General features: G+C 41.6%; 1 protein-coding gene across 1 annotated transcript; it reads right to left on the reverse strand.

Moving 5' to 3' along the window:
- Positions 1–580: 580 nt before the first annotated feature.
- Positions 581–9,818, reverse strand: LOC143106856 (disintegrin and metalloproteinase domain-containing protein 9-like). Its single transcript, XM_076271332.1, has 19 exons — positions 9,734–9,818; positions 9,226–9,320; positions 8,968–9,026; positions 8,328–8,406; positions 7,958–8,034; positions 7,484–7,709; positions 7,336–7,401; positions 6,865–6,936; positions 5,804–5,976; positions 5,217–5,289; positions 4,574–4,722; positions 4,228–4,393; positions 3,873–3,965; positions 3,088–3,283; positions 2,837–2,918; positions 1,585–1,774; positions 1,307–1,387; positions 1,090–1,195; positions 581–779 (listed from the first exon to the last, which is right to left on the reverse strand). The coding sequence occupies exons 1-19, from the start codon at positions 9,816–9,818 to the stop codon at positions 766–768; spliced, it is 2,082 nt and encodes a 693-aa protein (XP_076127447.1). The 3' UTR covers positions 581–765.
- Between the last annotated feature and the right edge of the window lie 7,141 nt (positions 9,819–16,959).

Consider the following 16,959-nt stretch of genomic DNA (forward strand, 5'->3'; position numbering starts at 1 on the left):
ACGTTCTATTTAATCATAAACTATCTGAAAACAGGGCTTTAAGTGTAAAATACCGAACTTGTCCTTTAAGTCATTAATCAATTCAGGAAACAGTTAGCCTTTACAGCCCTTACCAAATACTATACATTTGGTAGTGTATGCCATATTTGACAGTATAATGGAGGTGTCCAAACCGAAGACAGATCCTGGTGTTTGGGAAGTGACTAATCAGGGCCAGTAACTTGGAGTTGAATACCAACATTAATTAACTCCCACGTCTGCTCTGGCTCACTTCTCCTGTGGGGCCTTCCCTATGTAGCTCACTGAATCAGAGCGTGCAACTACTTACAAAATGAAGACAAAAATAGTAGTGCCAAAGTATTGATGAAATAATCAGTTGAATACCATTACAGTTTTACAGCTGCTTAAACACATTACAACATTCACAACTTACATCATGTAAAGGTGAAAAATATCTTTATTTAATTACATTTGATAACACAAACCGACAACAAGTGAGCAGTTATGCGATTCTATCTTTCCAACTGTAATCCATAGAAAATAGACCCCCCCCCCCCCCCCCCCCCATCATCTAGAAATGTATTACGTTTAAATATAGTATAACGTTCTGCATAATCTTTGACATTTTCATAACACTGAGACACAACTGCCGGTTTTCATCTGCCTGTCCAACACCCATATTTCCGCAGTCACCTTTACCTTGGTGGGGTGAGTGCTATATAGGAGGAGGAGGAGGTGGTGGTCACTGAGGCCTCATGTGTGTCACTACTGTACGGAGCCTGGGGGAAGAGTGAGAAAGGTGAGAGCCAGGGTGAATGAAGTAGGATTACAAGTTTGGTTTTCACAGAAGTTTGTCGTTTTCAGAAAAAACTTAGTCTTAGTGGCCAAAATATATTACATCTCAATGCCTAGTGTTTTCTAGAACATTATAGGTTCTAGAAAACGTCCATGAGCCTACGAGATAGAGATGCATGGTAAGTAGTAATGTTTAAAGGAATATGTTCAGTAACCGACTTTGCAGTCTGGTTTGGCTATTCTAAATGATATCTATTCAGTGTGTCATTAAATGTGGATGCTGCTGTATCCTACCATTTCTCGCAGGGCCATTATCAATGCTGCTCCCATAGCCCTTCTCCTTACAGAATGGTGGAGCCCATCCGTAATCACAGTGGCAGTTCCTGTTGCTGTTACAGACCTGTGTTGTGAACATATTATACAGATCTGCTGTTTAAGGATGCTAGAGGAGGACACAGCGAGATGTTTATGGATGAGGTGAGAGATGAATTGAGATAATTTATTGTCCTACCCCATGGCCATGGCATTTGTCCTCCATGTTACAGTCGTACTTGAGCTCCGATACGTCTCTGCATTCATTATTGAAGCACACCTGAGAACAAGACACACAGTGACACATGCAGATCTAATAAGGATTTAGCTAGTTAAACAATGAAAATAACACAATCCCAACTTTCTTATTACTTCTGTGGTTTCAATAAGAATGTTCTCGATTACATCTAACTATTGTGTGTGTGTGTGTGTGTGTGTGTGTGTGTGTCTGTCTGTTTTTATATAATGCCAACTCACCCTCTCCTCCCCACACTTTGTTCCGTCGTTCACCATGCCCAGATCAGGCACATCAGGCCCCTTCGTGAAGTTCACCCCCCAGCACTTGTTCTGACCGATGGTGGTTGAGATGATGGCCCGTCCTTGTGTTTCAAACATGGTGCCCAAGTTCACATTGTCACACTGTAGCTTCCCACACTTAGCATTGCTGCTGCGGAAAACGCAAATACACAGATATTGAGGAGTCGTTAAAGGTGTGAAGATGGTAAGAAACAGGAGCCGAGGCCATAGAGATAACCTTACACAATACAGGTGTCCAACAATTTCATATCTATTCTGTATATTACCTCATATACAGTACCAAGGGTTTCTCCGTTCACATGCCTTTTTAAACAGCGGTGCTGATAAATGCAGCAGGATTTAGTGTGTATGTGTGTGTGTGTATCCATATACCACGTACAGCTTTGCACAAACATAAATTTGATTGACATACTCATTTGTAAGTTTCCTTTTGTAATTCGCTTTGGATAAAAGCCTTTGCTAAATGAAGAAAGGTAAATGTAAATTACAAACTGCATTGTACATTGCTGCTCTGCTTGGTGTATGTCAACATGAGCTATTTGATTCAAAAGTGAATCAAAATCGCTTTGAACTAATGCAATTCCCAAATCGCAAAGGCTGCAATTAATTGTGTAGCTAGCTAGCAACTGTAACCCAATGGTCAATAAGGAAACAGACAGCCATACTCATCAGGGGGTAACCTAACTAATCAGATGTGGCCCGTCTTAAAGCGTATTTGTAAGAAATGTGTATATTTTCCTTTCCAGCCTTGAATTAGTAGCTGGAACAGTTCATATTTCAATGTTATTTTAATTGGTAATGGTTCATCACATATTTTAAGTGATTATAGTGAATCTTGAACTGAAACTGATCACAATGAGGGCAGCCTACTGGTTAACACTTCGGACCTGTAACCAGAGGGTTGCCGGTTCGAACCCCAACCAGTAGGCACGGCTAAAGTGCCCTTGAGCAAGGCACCTAACCCCTCACTGCTCCCCGAGCGCCGCTGTTGATGCAGGCAGCTCACTGTGCTGGGATTAGTGTTTGCTTCACTACACTGTGTGCTGTGTGTGTTTCACTAATTCACGGATTGGGATAAATGCAGAGACCAAATTTCCCTCACAGGATCAAAAGAGTATATATACTTATACAATATACTGTATCTATCAGAAAAATCACAATGAGATATTTTCCCCAAATCATTCAGGCCTACCTGTCACTACACTTCTTTTTGCCACGGCAGTTCCCACCACGGTTCACAACCTGATAACATATATCAGCAGCAGACTTTGCCTCTGTTAACACACACACACACACACACACACACATTTACGGACAGCTGCAAGGCAGCAAAAATTAAATTGTGCAAGACCAACTTTTTAAAGAGGGTATTTAGAAGTTAAGGGAGAAAATTTTGAGAATGAAATACACAGTGTACAGTATAGTGGGGAAGCTGTAACTCACGAGAACCAAACAAGGCCTTGCACTGTTCATCATGGTGCTGGCATTTGCCATTGTAGCAATATGATTGGTTGTTCCTGCAGAGATGTCCGTTCTGCACAAAGATATCAGCCGGGCAGACAGCAGACGAGCCGCTGCAGTATTCAGGAAGGTCACACTCATCTGACTGGCCGCGGCACTCAGACCCTGCTGGCAGGAACTGAGAGAGAAAGACACAATCATTAGTAATGTATCGTAACGCCTCCAATTACCACCACTTTCGTTCGAAAATTCTAAAACAATGATGTTTTTTAATACTTAAAAATAACATTTGATAAATGAGCCTTACATGTTTCAGTAGCCATTTGTGTGTAGATTTGAACCAAATCTGGTTTGGTTCTTACCGGGGCTTTTACTGCCTGAAATATCCGATTTTGTTTACCACGCTCGGAGGTTAGTGCTGGCCTGGTGGATCGCCTATTTACGCCATTTCAATGGCACATGAACGGTTAGACCTTGTCATAAATTCCACTGGAGCTCCAAGCGGATTTGTACACGCAGCGTTAAAACACTGTTTACAGCTCTTCAAATCACAGTAAAATTTTTGGTATATAGCTAATTTAGATACACCTATGGTGTGGGTGCTTGCATTTCTTTAGGAATCCGGCGTCTTGGTTTGTATAGAAATAGATATATAGTGACACATACACGCAAGACGGCGGAAATACGGGACCGGCAGTAATAGGGGGAGTTCCGATAGAATAAACATAACAGTTGAATGTTTGTAAGGCTCATGTGAGATGACTTACTTTACAGTTCCTGCAGCATTCCCCATCAGCACACTGAGCCCCGGACTTCAGCTTACAGGTGTTTGGCTCACAGCACGGGTCCTTCTTGCACTCCTGAGGAGAGATAAAAGAGGCAATCACACACACACACACACCCACACACACACACACACACATACACACAAAACGGTAGCCAGCTGGTACATACGGTAGCTGTGCAGTATGTATGTTGTGATGGTGAGAGAGCTAGCAGCCTGTGCTTTTAGCTCAATTTAGCTCGACTCCCAATCCGAGGTGCTGCAGTTTACAGGCTCAAATCTGCGCAAGTGCAGGGCTGAGCTGTACGGTTAACACAACGCAGGTTACACACACATACCTCCTCAGAACCACAGTCACACTCCTCGCCTGGGTCCAGAAGGTTGTTGCCACAGTGGGGGGTTCTGTAGATGTCCTGTGGCTGTGGCACATTGAGGAGACAGTTCCTGTTGCCCAGTCGCTCCATCATTTTCCGAAAGCCATTAGCACTGCATTCGCTAAACACACTGCAGAGAGAAAAAAGGTGGACAAAGACTGAACAAAACAGAGATATATTTTGGGATGGGATTCATTGATGTCAATGGATTTTTTTTTTCACTAGCATGAGACATAAATGCCTCAGTCTGAAGCCAAATATGTGAAACTTGGCAACCTTGCCTCCTCAATGTTCTCAGAATTCCACTCACTTATCGTCACATGAGCTTCCACATTTTCCATGGGCATACATGAGGCACGTTTTGGCTGAGCAGTAGCAGTTCTTATTGTCATGAAACATGCCCAGGTTGTGGCCCAGTTCATGGGCCATGGTCCGTGAGAGGCCGCTTACACGGCGGTGCTGTGGAGGGAAAGGAGGTTATTTGATCCATGAATTTGAGACAGATGTGTTCTTTAACACAATGGAGAGAGCAGGGAGGATACCATGACTGGCATCCAATTGGCAGGTTTCATTTTCATAAATACTTGTATGCAATATCAAATGTGTTAAACAGCATTACAGATTGAAGCGATAGAAGAGCAAGTAGCCTACAGATTGTGAAGTGAAAACATCAAAATTACAAAATTACAGTAAAGGCACTTCCAGTGACTTTAAGGCCTATTCACACAAGAACTATAACCATAACGATAAAAGCGTTCACACTGAACAACGAGAAAAAGTCGTTATCGTTATAGTTTATGTGTGATCGTCGTCATTCATATTAACGAGAACGATATTTATTTATAGTTATAGTTATCGCTCTTGGTGCGAATGGGCCTTTACTGTAATTTCCACATAGAAAAGGTATTTTATAGCAGCACATTTTGTAACACAATCTAGCATTACTGCATTACCATGTTTATTGCAGCACTGTCAGGGCTGCAGATAGTGGACATGGAGCCATAACCAAGAAGTTTTATATGTCTCCTGTAGGAGAGAGGAGAGGGGGAGGAGAGAAGATGAGAGGGGGAGGGGTGAAGAGGAGAGGGGGAGGAGAGAAGAGGAGAGGGGGAGGAGAGAAGAGGAGAGGGGGAGGGGTGAAGAGATGGGGAGGAGTAAAGAAGAGATGGTGAGGAGAGAAGAGGATAGGAAGAGGAGTGGGGGAGGAAAGAAGGGGAGAGGGGAAGGAGAGAAGAGGAGCAGGGGAGGGGTGAAGAGGAGAGGGGGAGGGGTGAAGAGGAGAGGGGGAGGGGTGAAGAGGAGAGGGGGAGCAGAGAAGAGCAAGAAAGTGGAGAGAAAAAGAGGATTAACAGGAGTAATGAGAACTGTTCATACCACACACACACACACACACTAGTTTACTTATTTGTGCTTACAAATTAACGTAAAGGGACAATTTTTTTTTTATTATTTGAATGGCTGAACACAGACACACAAATAAACAGACAAGCACACTCATATCAAGACACACACACACACACACACACACACACACACATACGTAACAAATTGAGCGTTGTCATGGCGATGTCGGGGCAGCAGATTGTTCCTCCTCCACTTCTGGAAGTTTGATACTATTCTCCCAGGATTCTTGGGATTCTGAGTGATGAGGTCCCCTGCCGTCCAGATCTCCAGCCCCACCAACACCACACGGACGTTCAGATGCTCATACATCTGAAAAAGAAGGCGAGTGGGAAGTCGAGAGGTCAGGAGATGGCGAGGAGAGATGGAAAATGCCTCAGAGGAGAATGACCTATGACGAAAGGAAAGAGAAGAGGGGTCCAGCAGCACCAGTGGAGATGGATGAGGGTGATGTGCTGTCAGGGCTTGGTGAGTGCAGTTGAGAACTCTTCACTGCAGTAGTCCAGGTGAGAGGTGATGGAGACATGCATGAGGGTCTCTGCCACAGTGTTGGTGAGTGATGGCTGCAGGTGGGAGGGGATGGCTGAGGACGGCAAGGCCCTTCAGAGGGTCATCCATACGGCTGAGAACTGATTTCCCTGGCAGACATTTTCAATTCCCCATGCCGTAGCAGAGCAGACAACATACTGACAGAACCTTCTCACTTGGACATCATTTATTTAAATAGCTGGAAACTGTTTCTGGCCCCTCATATAGCTTAAAAATAGCATCTACCCACTGCTATATATGCACTGAACACTGCAAATCACTGAACCTCAAGTACCATGTAACTATCAGCACCACAGTATCTACAGTTGAATTTTCGTCAATTACAATGCTGTATCCTGACTGAGTCACTGAATGTGAATAACTACTTGCACTACTACACAGTGCTGCTGCCCACTGATGTGAATACCTACCTGCACTCCTCATTCTTTTGCAATGCAACCGAGAATGCAATATACTGTAACTGCACTGTGTATCATTTCAGTTGCTAACTCCACATGTTGCACAATTTTATTGTGTGTGTGTGTGCATGTATATGTGTGTTTGTGTGTGTGTGTGGTGTCATTAAAATGAGTCTTAAACTTATGTACAGTCATGTATGTCACTGTCTTAAAATAATCCCACATAGAAGGCTTATTTCAGTTTACTACTTACACTATCTACGCGATCTGCAACTCGTATCATATGGTCTTGAACCCGGGTTACATTACTATCCAGTGCTATGTACTGTTGGGGGGAAAATAAGAAGAGAAACATGGGAGAGAGGGATGAGTGGAGGAAACTTGTGCCTTTCTTTTTTACATCGACTCTTCACTCTAATTCCAAATCATATTCCCTTTTCATCCCATTAACATCATATCCCCTATAAATGCATTATATCAGAGTCCTTTGTAAACATAAAATTATAGACATTTTGCCTTATAGATAGATAAGGCTCTGGGTTCACTGAATTCAACATAGAATTTTATAATTTCCTTCCTTGCGGAACGGAATCTTATGTTAGAATGTTCAAAAACCCACACTATAATCAGAGAGGGTTAAAGCAGAGCTAGTAATCAAGGATCTTTGCCATAATACGATAATGAGGAAGTAGTAGGGTGAAAAGTCAGTGTACTCGTTACTCACAGTTGTATTATCCACCACTATTATCAGCTCCACGTAGTGAGTCTGCTGCATTACCGCTCGCCTCCTCTGGGGGAAAACACACACATTCATACATATATGTACAAAAGAATGACAGCATACAAGCATACACACGCACACTCACACTTACTCTGAGTAAATGCCTGTCTGGGTGCCCAGATATATCACTGTGAGAGTGGACAATAGTTTGGTCAGTGGAAATACTGTCGTTGTCATCATGGTGATGGGTGTGAGGGGTTCTGCCGTTGAGAGGTTCCCGTTCCTCATCCTCCAAGCGGTACACCACATGTTCAAAGTTAGAGGAGCCCTCCAGAGGCTCAATCCCTAGAGTGGCATTCCCTATCTTCAGGAATCCACTGGGAAGAAACACACACACACACACACACACACACACACACACACACACACACAATTTGGGTCTAGTTCAAAATATTAGGTCACAACCAATATTAGCTCAGAAAAATTGTAGAACTGGCTTTATTTTTTGAGTTAAAACTATTAGTTCAGTTGGACCTAAAAAAATAGCATACGGTCAATATTATGACACTCACAAACTCAACAAAAGGTCAAAAGCACCATATTTCAGTGTAAAATGGGAACTTACTTGAGTCCAGAGCAAAGGCTGACAGACGCAGATGAAAACTCGACATCCTCCACATGGCCTCTGTAGTGGCAGTGATTCTGCAAAGGATTGAAGGGTGAATAATTCACAAAGAATTAATGTAAAATGTTAGGAAGCTGCCTGCCATGTGTGTCATACAATGCTATGTATTGGATCCCATTTTCAGACAGATGTGGGTTTGTTTGTGATGTATGATCTAGATGTGGTCATGGATCATGGATCATGGATGACCAGGGTGTTAATTTTAGAACCGTGTGTCAGAGTGTGAAATGACCAACAATCTCACAATCGAGTGAAAATGCAGTGTCTGCATGAACGTACACGATGGTGGTGGTGTGTCGGCTTGTTTTACCTGCATGTCGGGTCTTTCACTGATAAGGGAGCCATTTGTGTCATATGTGTAAACAGTGAAATCCCTGTGGAGTAGGAGCCTGTGAACAGAATACATGAAGATGAAGACACCTACAAAACATGACATACAAATGCAAGGATGCTGTAGTTTTCACATGAACATTCAAAGCTAAAGTTAAAGTTGACTGGTGTTTAGCAGACACTTCTATCCAAAGTGACAGAGAATTGCAATGGCAGATTCATGAATTGAACCTGGGCTGAGCAAATGTCAGGCGGTAATGATACTGCTGCTTCACCATTAATTTAATTATTCAGCGCTAATTTGTAGTTTGTAGGCACAACAAATAATATTAAATTGCGCACCGTGGCGTGCATTTGTGGGGTTACTTTACTGTCAGCCTTTTGCAATTTTGCATTTATAGTCATAGTGTGAGGGTGGTTATAATCATGGCATATTTCACAATCTGTTCCTCATTCTAATTTTCTTTCGGAGAAAAGCTTTCACAACTTTTGTTATTGCATAAATATTTCATATTTCACAATATGCTGATACTGTCTTTTAACTATTTGAAAGGTAACTGATTGACATGACTGGATAGACAAGATGATAGGTGGGTGAAGTGGGTATGTGAAACACCTACTTATTCCTCTTCAGAACCAGGACATGCTCCTTGCCTTGGGCTTGGATGGTGTAAGACATCTGTTAAAAAAAGACATGGAGCCAAGATTTACATTTTTACAGCAATCACTCAAATTAGTGTGACTAATTTTACTAAAACTGTCCTGTGGTTGGAGAATGGGACACGAGTGTATGCAGCAGACTATATTTGAGTTATGTTTCGTATTCATAGTAGAATCAAGAAATATTTACACCTGGGATATGTCGATTTGAAATTTACCTCCCTTGTGTCTTGGTTATCCAGGTCTCTCCTCTGTCTTTTTATTTGTTTTGGTATGGTCACCTCATAAGCAGAGAAGCGGGAATTTGGCTGGGCTACAGACAGAAAGACATGAAACAATGCAGTGGAAATAGCATGAGAGCAAAAGGTGACTGTGACTAGCTTCATCTCACAATAAAGGCTGTAGAAAATGTCCCATGTAGGCCTACACTATCATACAGTATTTCCATGAATATTAGGCCTAGGCTATAAGTTGGTTTCTAGAGTTGCACCGATGTTTGTACAAGGTGCACAGTCGTTGGTCCACACCCACAATTTTTTATTCTGCTTTCAATTTCTAAAAAAAATGCAACCTTCTACCAGATCATTAAGACTAAAGAAATAAATATATAAATAATACATACATACATATTGTAGTATACCTCTGCAGTTTTGTCAGAGTATCACAGCACAGAATATCACTTGGCTTTCCTATACCAATTAGTATTGTAGTAACACAAAAAATTACCTCTACTGCAGTTGACAAGTTCAACGATAAAAGCACTGAAGAAGACGACGTAGTAGCCCCACCACAGACATAATTTTCTGCCCATGTTTGTTTGTTGAGTGGGCAATAAGATATTTCGCTCGATAGAGAGATAAGAATACACCCTCAAGTAAGTAGTTCTCCTTCTATATTGGGCCAACTACTTTACATGCAGTCTTAACAAACACAATATAGGCAAGCCACAGGAATGAACAACATACTGTAGCACAATACACGCTACGCACAGGAATTTATACAGTTTTAACCCTGTCAATGTCGACATCATTGACGGTCATTGACAGGAGATCTGGAAGTGAGTAAGAGTAGGTGTGGGCACTAGGTCTGCATGGGTTACCACATGCACAATTACATCATAATAGATGATGGGCACATAGGCCTAGGTTGGACAGATACAGAGATGATAGCCTATCTGTGTGTCTTTTGTAGTTGTACGCTTGAAACTATCTGTCATTTATTGTATGAATGTATTTAGTCAAGGTTTTTTTTTTTTTTTTTGGTGGTGGTGGTGGTGGTGGGGGGGTTCTTTGTGGTCATGCAATGTCATTTAAAAAAAAAAGAATGTGATATTTTTTATGAAAATGCAGACTTAAATAGAATGGTGTCTTTACAATAAATTTGCTCTTGTTATTGGGGAAATTTCATATTCATAAACGTAAATGGGAGGAGGGAAACCTTGTTTTTCAGCTTTCAAAAATGAAGTATAAATTATTGGACTGAACAGCCGAAAAGCTGACAGAACTATATGCATATGTTCTGATCTTATGTCCTCTTTGTGTTGATATTTTGTGTACCCCTGTTTGTTATAATCTGTACCATGATTATTTTGTGTAACTAGATGTACTGCAGAGCGGTACAAAATATGACCGCCGCCCAGTCCAGCACATTTTTTCCACAAAAATAAGTCACGCTTGTGAAATTGTGTTCATTTCCTACTTTGTTCCTTTTTTTGTGTTTGTAATTGAGTGTGTGCAGAGTGTGCACAGAAAATGTTCTGCTATTTTTTGTATTTATTTGTCAAGTTAAATGTTTTGACCCTTTATTTGTGTTATTTTCGATAGTTTTTGTTATTCTTGGTCTTTTTTTCTGGCTGATAACTAGTGGTAAAGTTAGTTTCTATTCGACTGGGCTGATGAGCTTGCCTTGACTAGCTGTCCCTCTTCCATCTGACGCTGCACATCCTCTGTCTGAACTGGACGGAAAGATTGCTCAGGGCAATGGGCCTACTCTGCGAGAGATCTGCAGCTGCCATGACCACCGAGCTGAGGTTGACCTGCGAGCTGCCATAACGTTAACGTATAGCCTCTGACGCTGGGTGCCTGGAGTCTGGATTGAGTGCTGATGTGGGGAGCTCTGATGGCGACATCTGTCCTTGCTAAAGCACTGAGCTGCTGATCAGCAGGAAGATCACTTCAGACTGTTGTTCTTCCGGTGCTCTGCTCTCCAGACTGCCAGTAAATTCAGTGGTCAGTGAAAGACCTTTGTTGGTCTTGCATTGGCTGTGTGCAGTTTCAGGGTCATCATTGCCCTTGGACATTTTCAGCCGGTTGGAAATTGGACTAATTTTAAAATGATTATTATTATTTTATTTATTTTATTTATTTTCAATTTGCCGTGTTGTCTGTCTTGTATGTATTAGTGCCACGGGTTTGTGTACATTTTCGTTCATTTGATTTCCAGTTATGAAACAATAGCCTATGCACATTCCAAAAATTGGTCATTTTAAATATTGATGACAATGTGTTCAAACGGAAAACGAGCCATATTTCATTTAATTTAGCCCTCAAAAGTAAAGGATGAAAAAAGAAAAGGTTGTCAAAGCTGCGGCTCGTTAGCCCAGTGGACCGCGGTAGAACCGATGTGCAAAAACTCAGCGGTCCGCCGGCGGCAGCGAAACCGGTGGGCCGCCGCCAGCCTCTTGCCATCTGGGTGGTTAACTTTGCTGGCTAGCTAGTTCCTATCTGACGAACGAGTAGAGCTAGTGTGACAAAGGCGTTCTTATGGAAACGTTCGTGCTGTTGGGAGTTGTTGCACTGGTTTGAATCCACAGTTTACGTGTTGAATTACACAATAAAACGTGTTTTGCAGATACTGTGATGAAAACACCTAATTTTTTGCTTTTTAATTTTTAACTAGGTGGCGCTATACATTAAATAAGTGGTAGGCCTAATGGGATGGGTTGACATGCCCCCTTAAGACCAACATACAAAAAAAGGTGGACCTCCTAGGCCCTACGGTTCTCGAGATATTCACAGAAAAATGTCTCCAGCCACCTACAGGCCAGTTGGTGTATAGTAACATAAATTAATTTATTTTGTGGCCCCCCATGAACGGAATTCCAGGAAACTTGGCGTGCATTCAGAGGGTGTCATAATGATCCTACATTTCCAATTTCGTGCAGTTTTGACTATGTTAGGTCACAGATACCTGTGATTACAACACCTCATTTTTACTTTTTTGTGTTTAACTAAGTGGCGTTATACATGAAATGAGTGGTTATGGAATGGGTTGACATGGCCCCTTGAGATCAACATACAAAAAAAAATGGTCCTCCTAAACCTTACGGTTCTCGAGATATTCACAGAAAACTGTGTCTGCCCTACCCTTCTTTCGGGGGGTGCAGTCCAGCGGGGGGGGCTACAGATCAAAACGAAAAACGATGGTTCCATGCTATCCATATGGGGTTACATGCCCACCAAGTTTCGTCTACCCCGGTCTTTCAGTGTCCCGGGAATCCTTGACGGAAATTTGGACGCTGCGCGGCGGTCATAATTAATTTATTATTATTTATACAGCCAGAGATATTGTAATTACAACACCTAATTTTTTTCTTTTTCATTTTTTAACTAGATGGCGCTATGCATGAAATTAATGGTTATGGGATGGGGTCAAACATACCTAATATCACTGATATTCTTGTTGTCTATTTGAATAACTATTGTATTTTACTCAGCATTGTAGCTGTAGCCTATCCACTGAGCTGGTTGGCATACAAGGTTCTGCTACATTACACAGTTAATGGTGACATCATAATGACAAGAATCATTGTATTATGACAAGAATACTGTGTTCAGTGTTGAAATCAAAGATTCTAGAGCATTATGCTATCTTGCTCAGCTCTAAGATCTTTGGTTAAAATGCTGTATGTGTGCACAAGTTGCAAAATGGTTCCTACTGTATGCATGATTTAATACTTAGGCCTTGTATAGACCTATTCAGTTATTTTTAAGCACCAAAATGTCTCTTGGAAAAGGATGCTAGAGCCATTGCATTGAAAAATGCCGAAAAAGGGCCATAAAACAGCTAAATGACCTGAGACTTTCCTTTCAATGTTTTAGATGGTTGTGGGCCTAGGATGCCTGTGGAAACTGTGTCTGAGTGATGTCTACTGATACCCCCTATGGACAGGGGGTAAATATGAACTGAGAACTATATGTGAGATGAAGAATGGGGGCAGGGGTGGAAAGAAGTGGATACAGGTAAGGAGGGTTTAGAAGTGGAACTGGGGTGAGTAATAGCTGTCAGTCATCTAGAGCAGGGGTTCCCAAACTTTTCAACCCGCGACCTCCAAAATAACCGTGCCAGAGACTGGCGACCCCCACTATCCCTGGATGTGACTCAAAAAATAAAATGAAATGTGTGCACTGGCCATACGCACTAGGCTTATCCAAACACGGGCTTAACGACAACACAAAAGAACAGAGCAGCCTGTTATGATTTTACATATAGAAATTTACTATATGATAAAAGCAGAATACCTTAGTCAAAAAATAATATCCATATAACATGAGTGCACATTATTGCTGTCGTGCAAACTTAACTTAGAAACATTACTTTAATTTCCATTTTAACAGAAGAATATCTCAGTCAGGACAATATCCACAAACTGTTGTAAACATATGTACATTGTTGCTGCGCAAATTAACATTTTGGCAACTATGTTTCAGCGTTAATCTCATCTAATGAGATGGATGCGCGCTATGCGCGGAACACAGCAAGTCCATTGGTTTAATTGTGGAGATGGCCACACGGAGATCATCCTCCACATTTAGACGCGATCTGCATTTGTTTTTAATATATGTAAATGCAGAGAAAGTCTTTTCGCACAGGTATGTGGAGCCAAATGGCGTCAGTAGGCTACGTCCATCGCGGCCTTGAATAGCTGTGGATATTCCCTCTCGACTGAAATCCAGAACTCAGCAAGCGTCTGGGAATTAAAATCTGTCTTTAAAGTGCGGTCAAGTGACAGCTCTTTTATTTTTCCCAGATTTATCAGATTTATGGAAATCATTTCGCGACCCACCCCTCGGCGTCCCCCGACCCCCACTTTGGAAACCCATGTCATAGCAGATGAGTCTTGCCGTTTTACCACAAACTTTGCAGTCACTTACCACCGTTTGAATGCCATCAAAAATCAAATGGCGCTTGTCAGAACATTGTCTGAAGACTGGCCAAAGCTTATGCATATGGGGAATAGTTATGGTTATGGATTTAGCTGACGCATTTGTCCAAAGCGACACATAAATACAAAACTGTCACAAATCGTCCAGGACCTTCCAGATCCTGAGCCGGGTTTTCCTGTACCTACCTGGCTTGCGCCACTTTTAAGGTGCTCCATTCCCAGATGGTCCACTCCATGTCATGTTTTGCTGCTGACCTACTGCATCTCCTGTCTCCCTGGTCTGCTGCTCAGCACACCTGTGTCTGATTACTTAGGAGCCGTGCACACGACGCCGGTTTTTGTGAGGTTTTGTTAACGGTTACGCCTTGCATGTACACGACGCCGGCAGTTTAGGAGACTGAAACCGATAGCTTTTGAAACCGGCTTCCGAAGTGGGAACTTCTAAAACCGCCGGCTAGACCGTGCCGTGTAGACGTGTGAAGCCGGCAATCCTATGACGACATAGCCAGCCGCACCCATAACCCAGCCACGGCACTCGACCTGACATGTTGCTTGTCAAAACAAACCGAACCATTTATTTATCATATTACAGTTTTTTTCAATCGCTAACAAGCGCTTACCCATACTTCAGATACTTTTTCTAAACTCTTAACACAGACCCATACCTAAAAAACACAACTGGCCAAATGGATAATTTTCTTCTCAAAAACACATTTTGTTAAATATACTGCTAACACATCTTTCACTGCACACACTAACTTTACCAAAACACTGGAAATCTGACTCAAAATTAAATTATTCTGTCAAAGAATAACACTTGTTTTCACTTCACAAGGTACATGCAGTCAATCAAAGTACACTAGGTTTCAAAATACTGGCTATTGTTGACATTACAAAAATTGCATAGACTTTTATGTTTTGGTTTTACAGGTATTTGAATGCAATTTTTACACTAAATTTCTTTGTTGGGAACTATATGTCCACATGTTATGTTCACATTCAAAAGCATTCCAGTAAAAAGCAAATCAGTTTTTTCCCTTTACTGTTTACTACAGGAGGTACAGTAGAAATACTGTTTACAGTATGATAGAACAGATAAAAGTTTTACAGCATTGCAATGAACAAAATATCCATGAAACACACAAGCATTCTGAACAAAAACAACAGCAAAAGCCCAGATAAAAAGGAGGGAGCTAAAAAAAAGCACAAAATTGCTGTATCTAATCTCTGCGATCTTCAGGGTTAGGCCACGTGTTTTCATCAACATCACATTGATTACATGGCCAATGACAGTGGCACGAATTTCATCACTGACAGTTCTTGCAGCCAAATGGAATGCCACCACCATGCATTCTTACACCTCTACCTTGCCCTCTCCCTGGGCCTGCTCTTCTCCCCGGCCCTGCTCCTCTCACTGCTCCTGCACCTCTCACTGCATCTCTCACTGGGCCTGCTCTTCTCCCTGGGCCCCTTGCTCTTTCTCTTCCTTGTCCAGACATTACAGTGTTTGTCTTTTTCTGTTTCTGTTTCTAAAAACATCACTCCTCAAAGTCCTCCTTTTACTGTATAAGTGTCAATGTAATAGAAAAAATAACCCCTGCCACTGAGTCTAAGCCAGACTGGAATCAGCTGTGGTTGGACCAATTTACCCAACATAAATCAATTGTGTGTCAATTATTCAATTGTTTGTTCTGTGAAAATAAGTCCCTTCAGGGCGGAACAAGACCCCTCCGCGCCGGTTCGCCCTGTCGGGACTTATTTTCCCAGTAATGACCGGCGTTCTATACATTATCCCTTGCTTAACCTTTCTATTAAAAATGTGCCCAAAATGTGTTCCATACACATATCAGAATTCATATACTGGTTAACTTTCAATTAAAAATGTAGTATATTTTAAAGTGCTTCAGTGCTTGCAAGTACAATTACACCATACAAAATAATAGTAATTCCCCATCTTCATAGCAGAGTACAAGTTACCAATAGACCTTCCTATAAAACTCCACCTATTAATTAAAGTGCAAATGCTTGATTACTCATATTTTCTGTCAGTGTTAAGATTCAAATTTTCAAAAGACCACAACTTTACAAAAACATACTTGGATCTAGTTCATTCAAACCAGCAGGCTCTACAGTATTTAATTCATGGATCCAAAATGCTTCCCTTCTTAGGAGTTGATTAATCAGATTGCCCCCCGTCGGATGAGGCTTAACTCTTTCAATACCCATGAATTTCAGAGTGGAAGGCGATCCATGATTTTTTTCTTTGTAGTGTCGAGCAATTGCATAGTCCATATTTTCATTAATTTCATTAATTGCGGCTTTATGTTCAGCAATTCTTAATTTGAGATTCCGTTTTGTTTGACCCACATACATTAAACCACATGGACATTTTAACACATACACTACATGTGTGGACAAGCAATTAATACATTCTTTTATATGGTATTTTTTGCCTGAATGTGGGTGGTAGAATATTTTAGTATATCACTAGTATTTGAACAATGGGCACACTTTCCACATCTGTAATTTCCTGATTTTTCATACTATTGATATTCACCATGTGTCTGTGTCTGTATGCCTGTGTGTTTAGATTTATTCTGTAGAGATGGAGTGGCCAGAGTGCTGTCCGTGGTGCTGAACATGCTTTAAGCATTTTGTCAGTCAGAGGGTGTTTAATGAAGCAGCAGCCAGGCAGGCTCCCCCTTCTGGCACTGTGACATGCTCCAACTATAAACCATTAGGCTAGCTCATCATTCATCTACCAAACCACAGCACATACTGTGTAAAC

This window comes from Alosa pseudoharengus, unplaced genomic scaffold (assembly GCF_046254945.1).
Source record: "Alosa pseudoharengus isolate Yale_2024_CS ecotype anadromous, Long Island Sound unplaced genomic scaffold, YU_APseudo_1.1 YU_APseudo_1.1_scf_6, whole genome shotgun sequence".
Lineage (NCBI taxonomy): Eukaryota > Metazoa > Chordata > Actinopteri > Clupeiformes > Clupeidae > Alosa > Alosa pseudoharengus.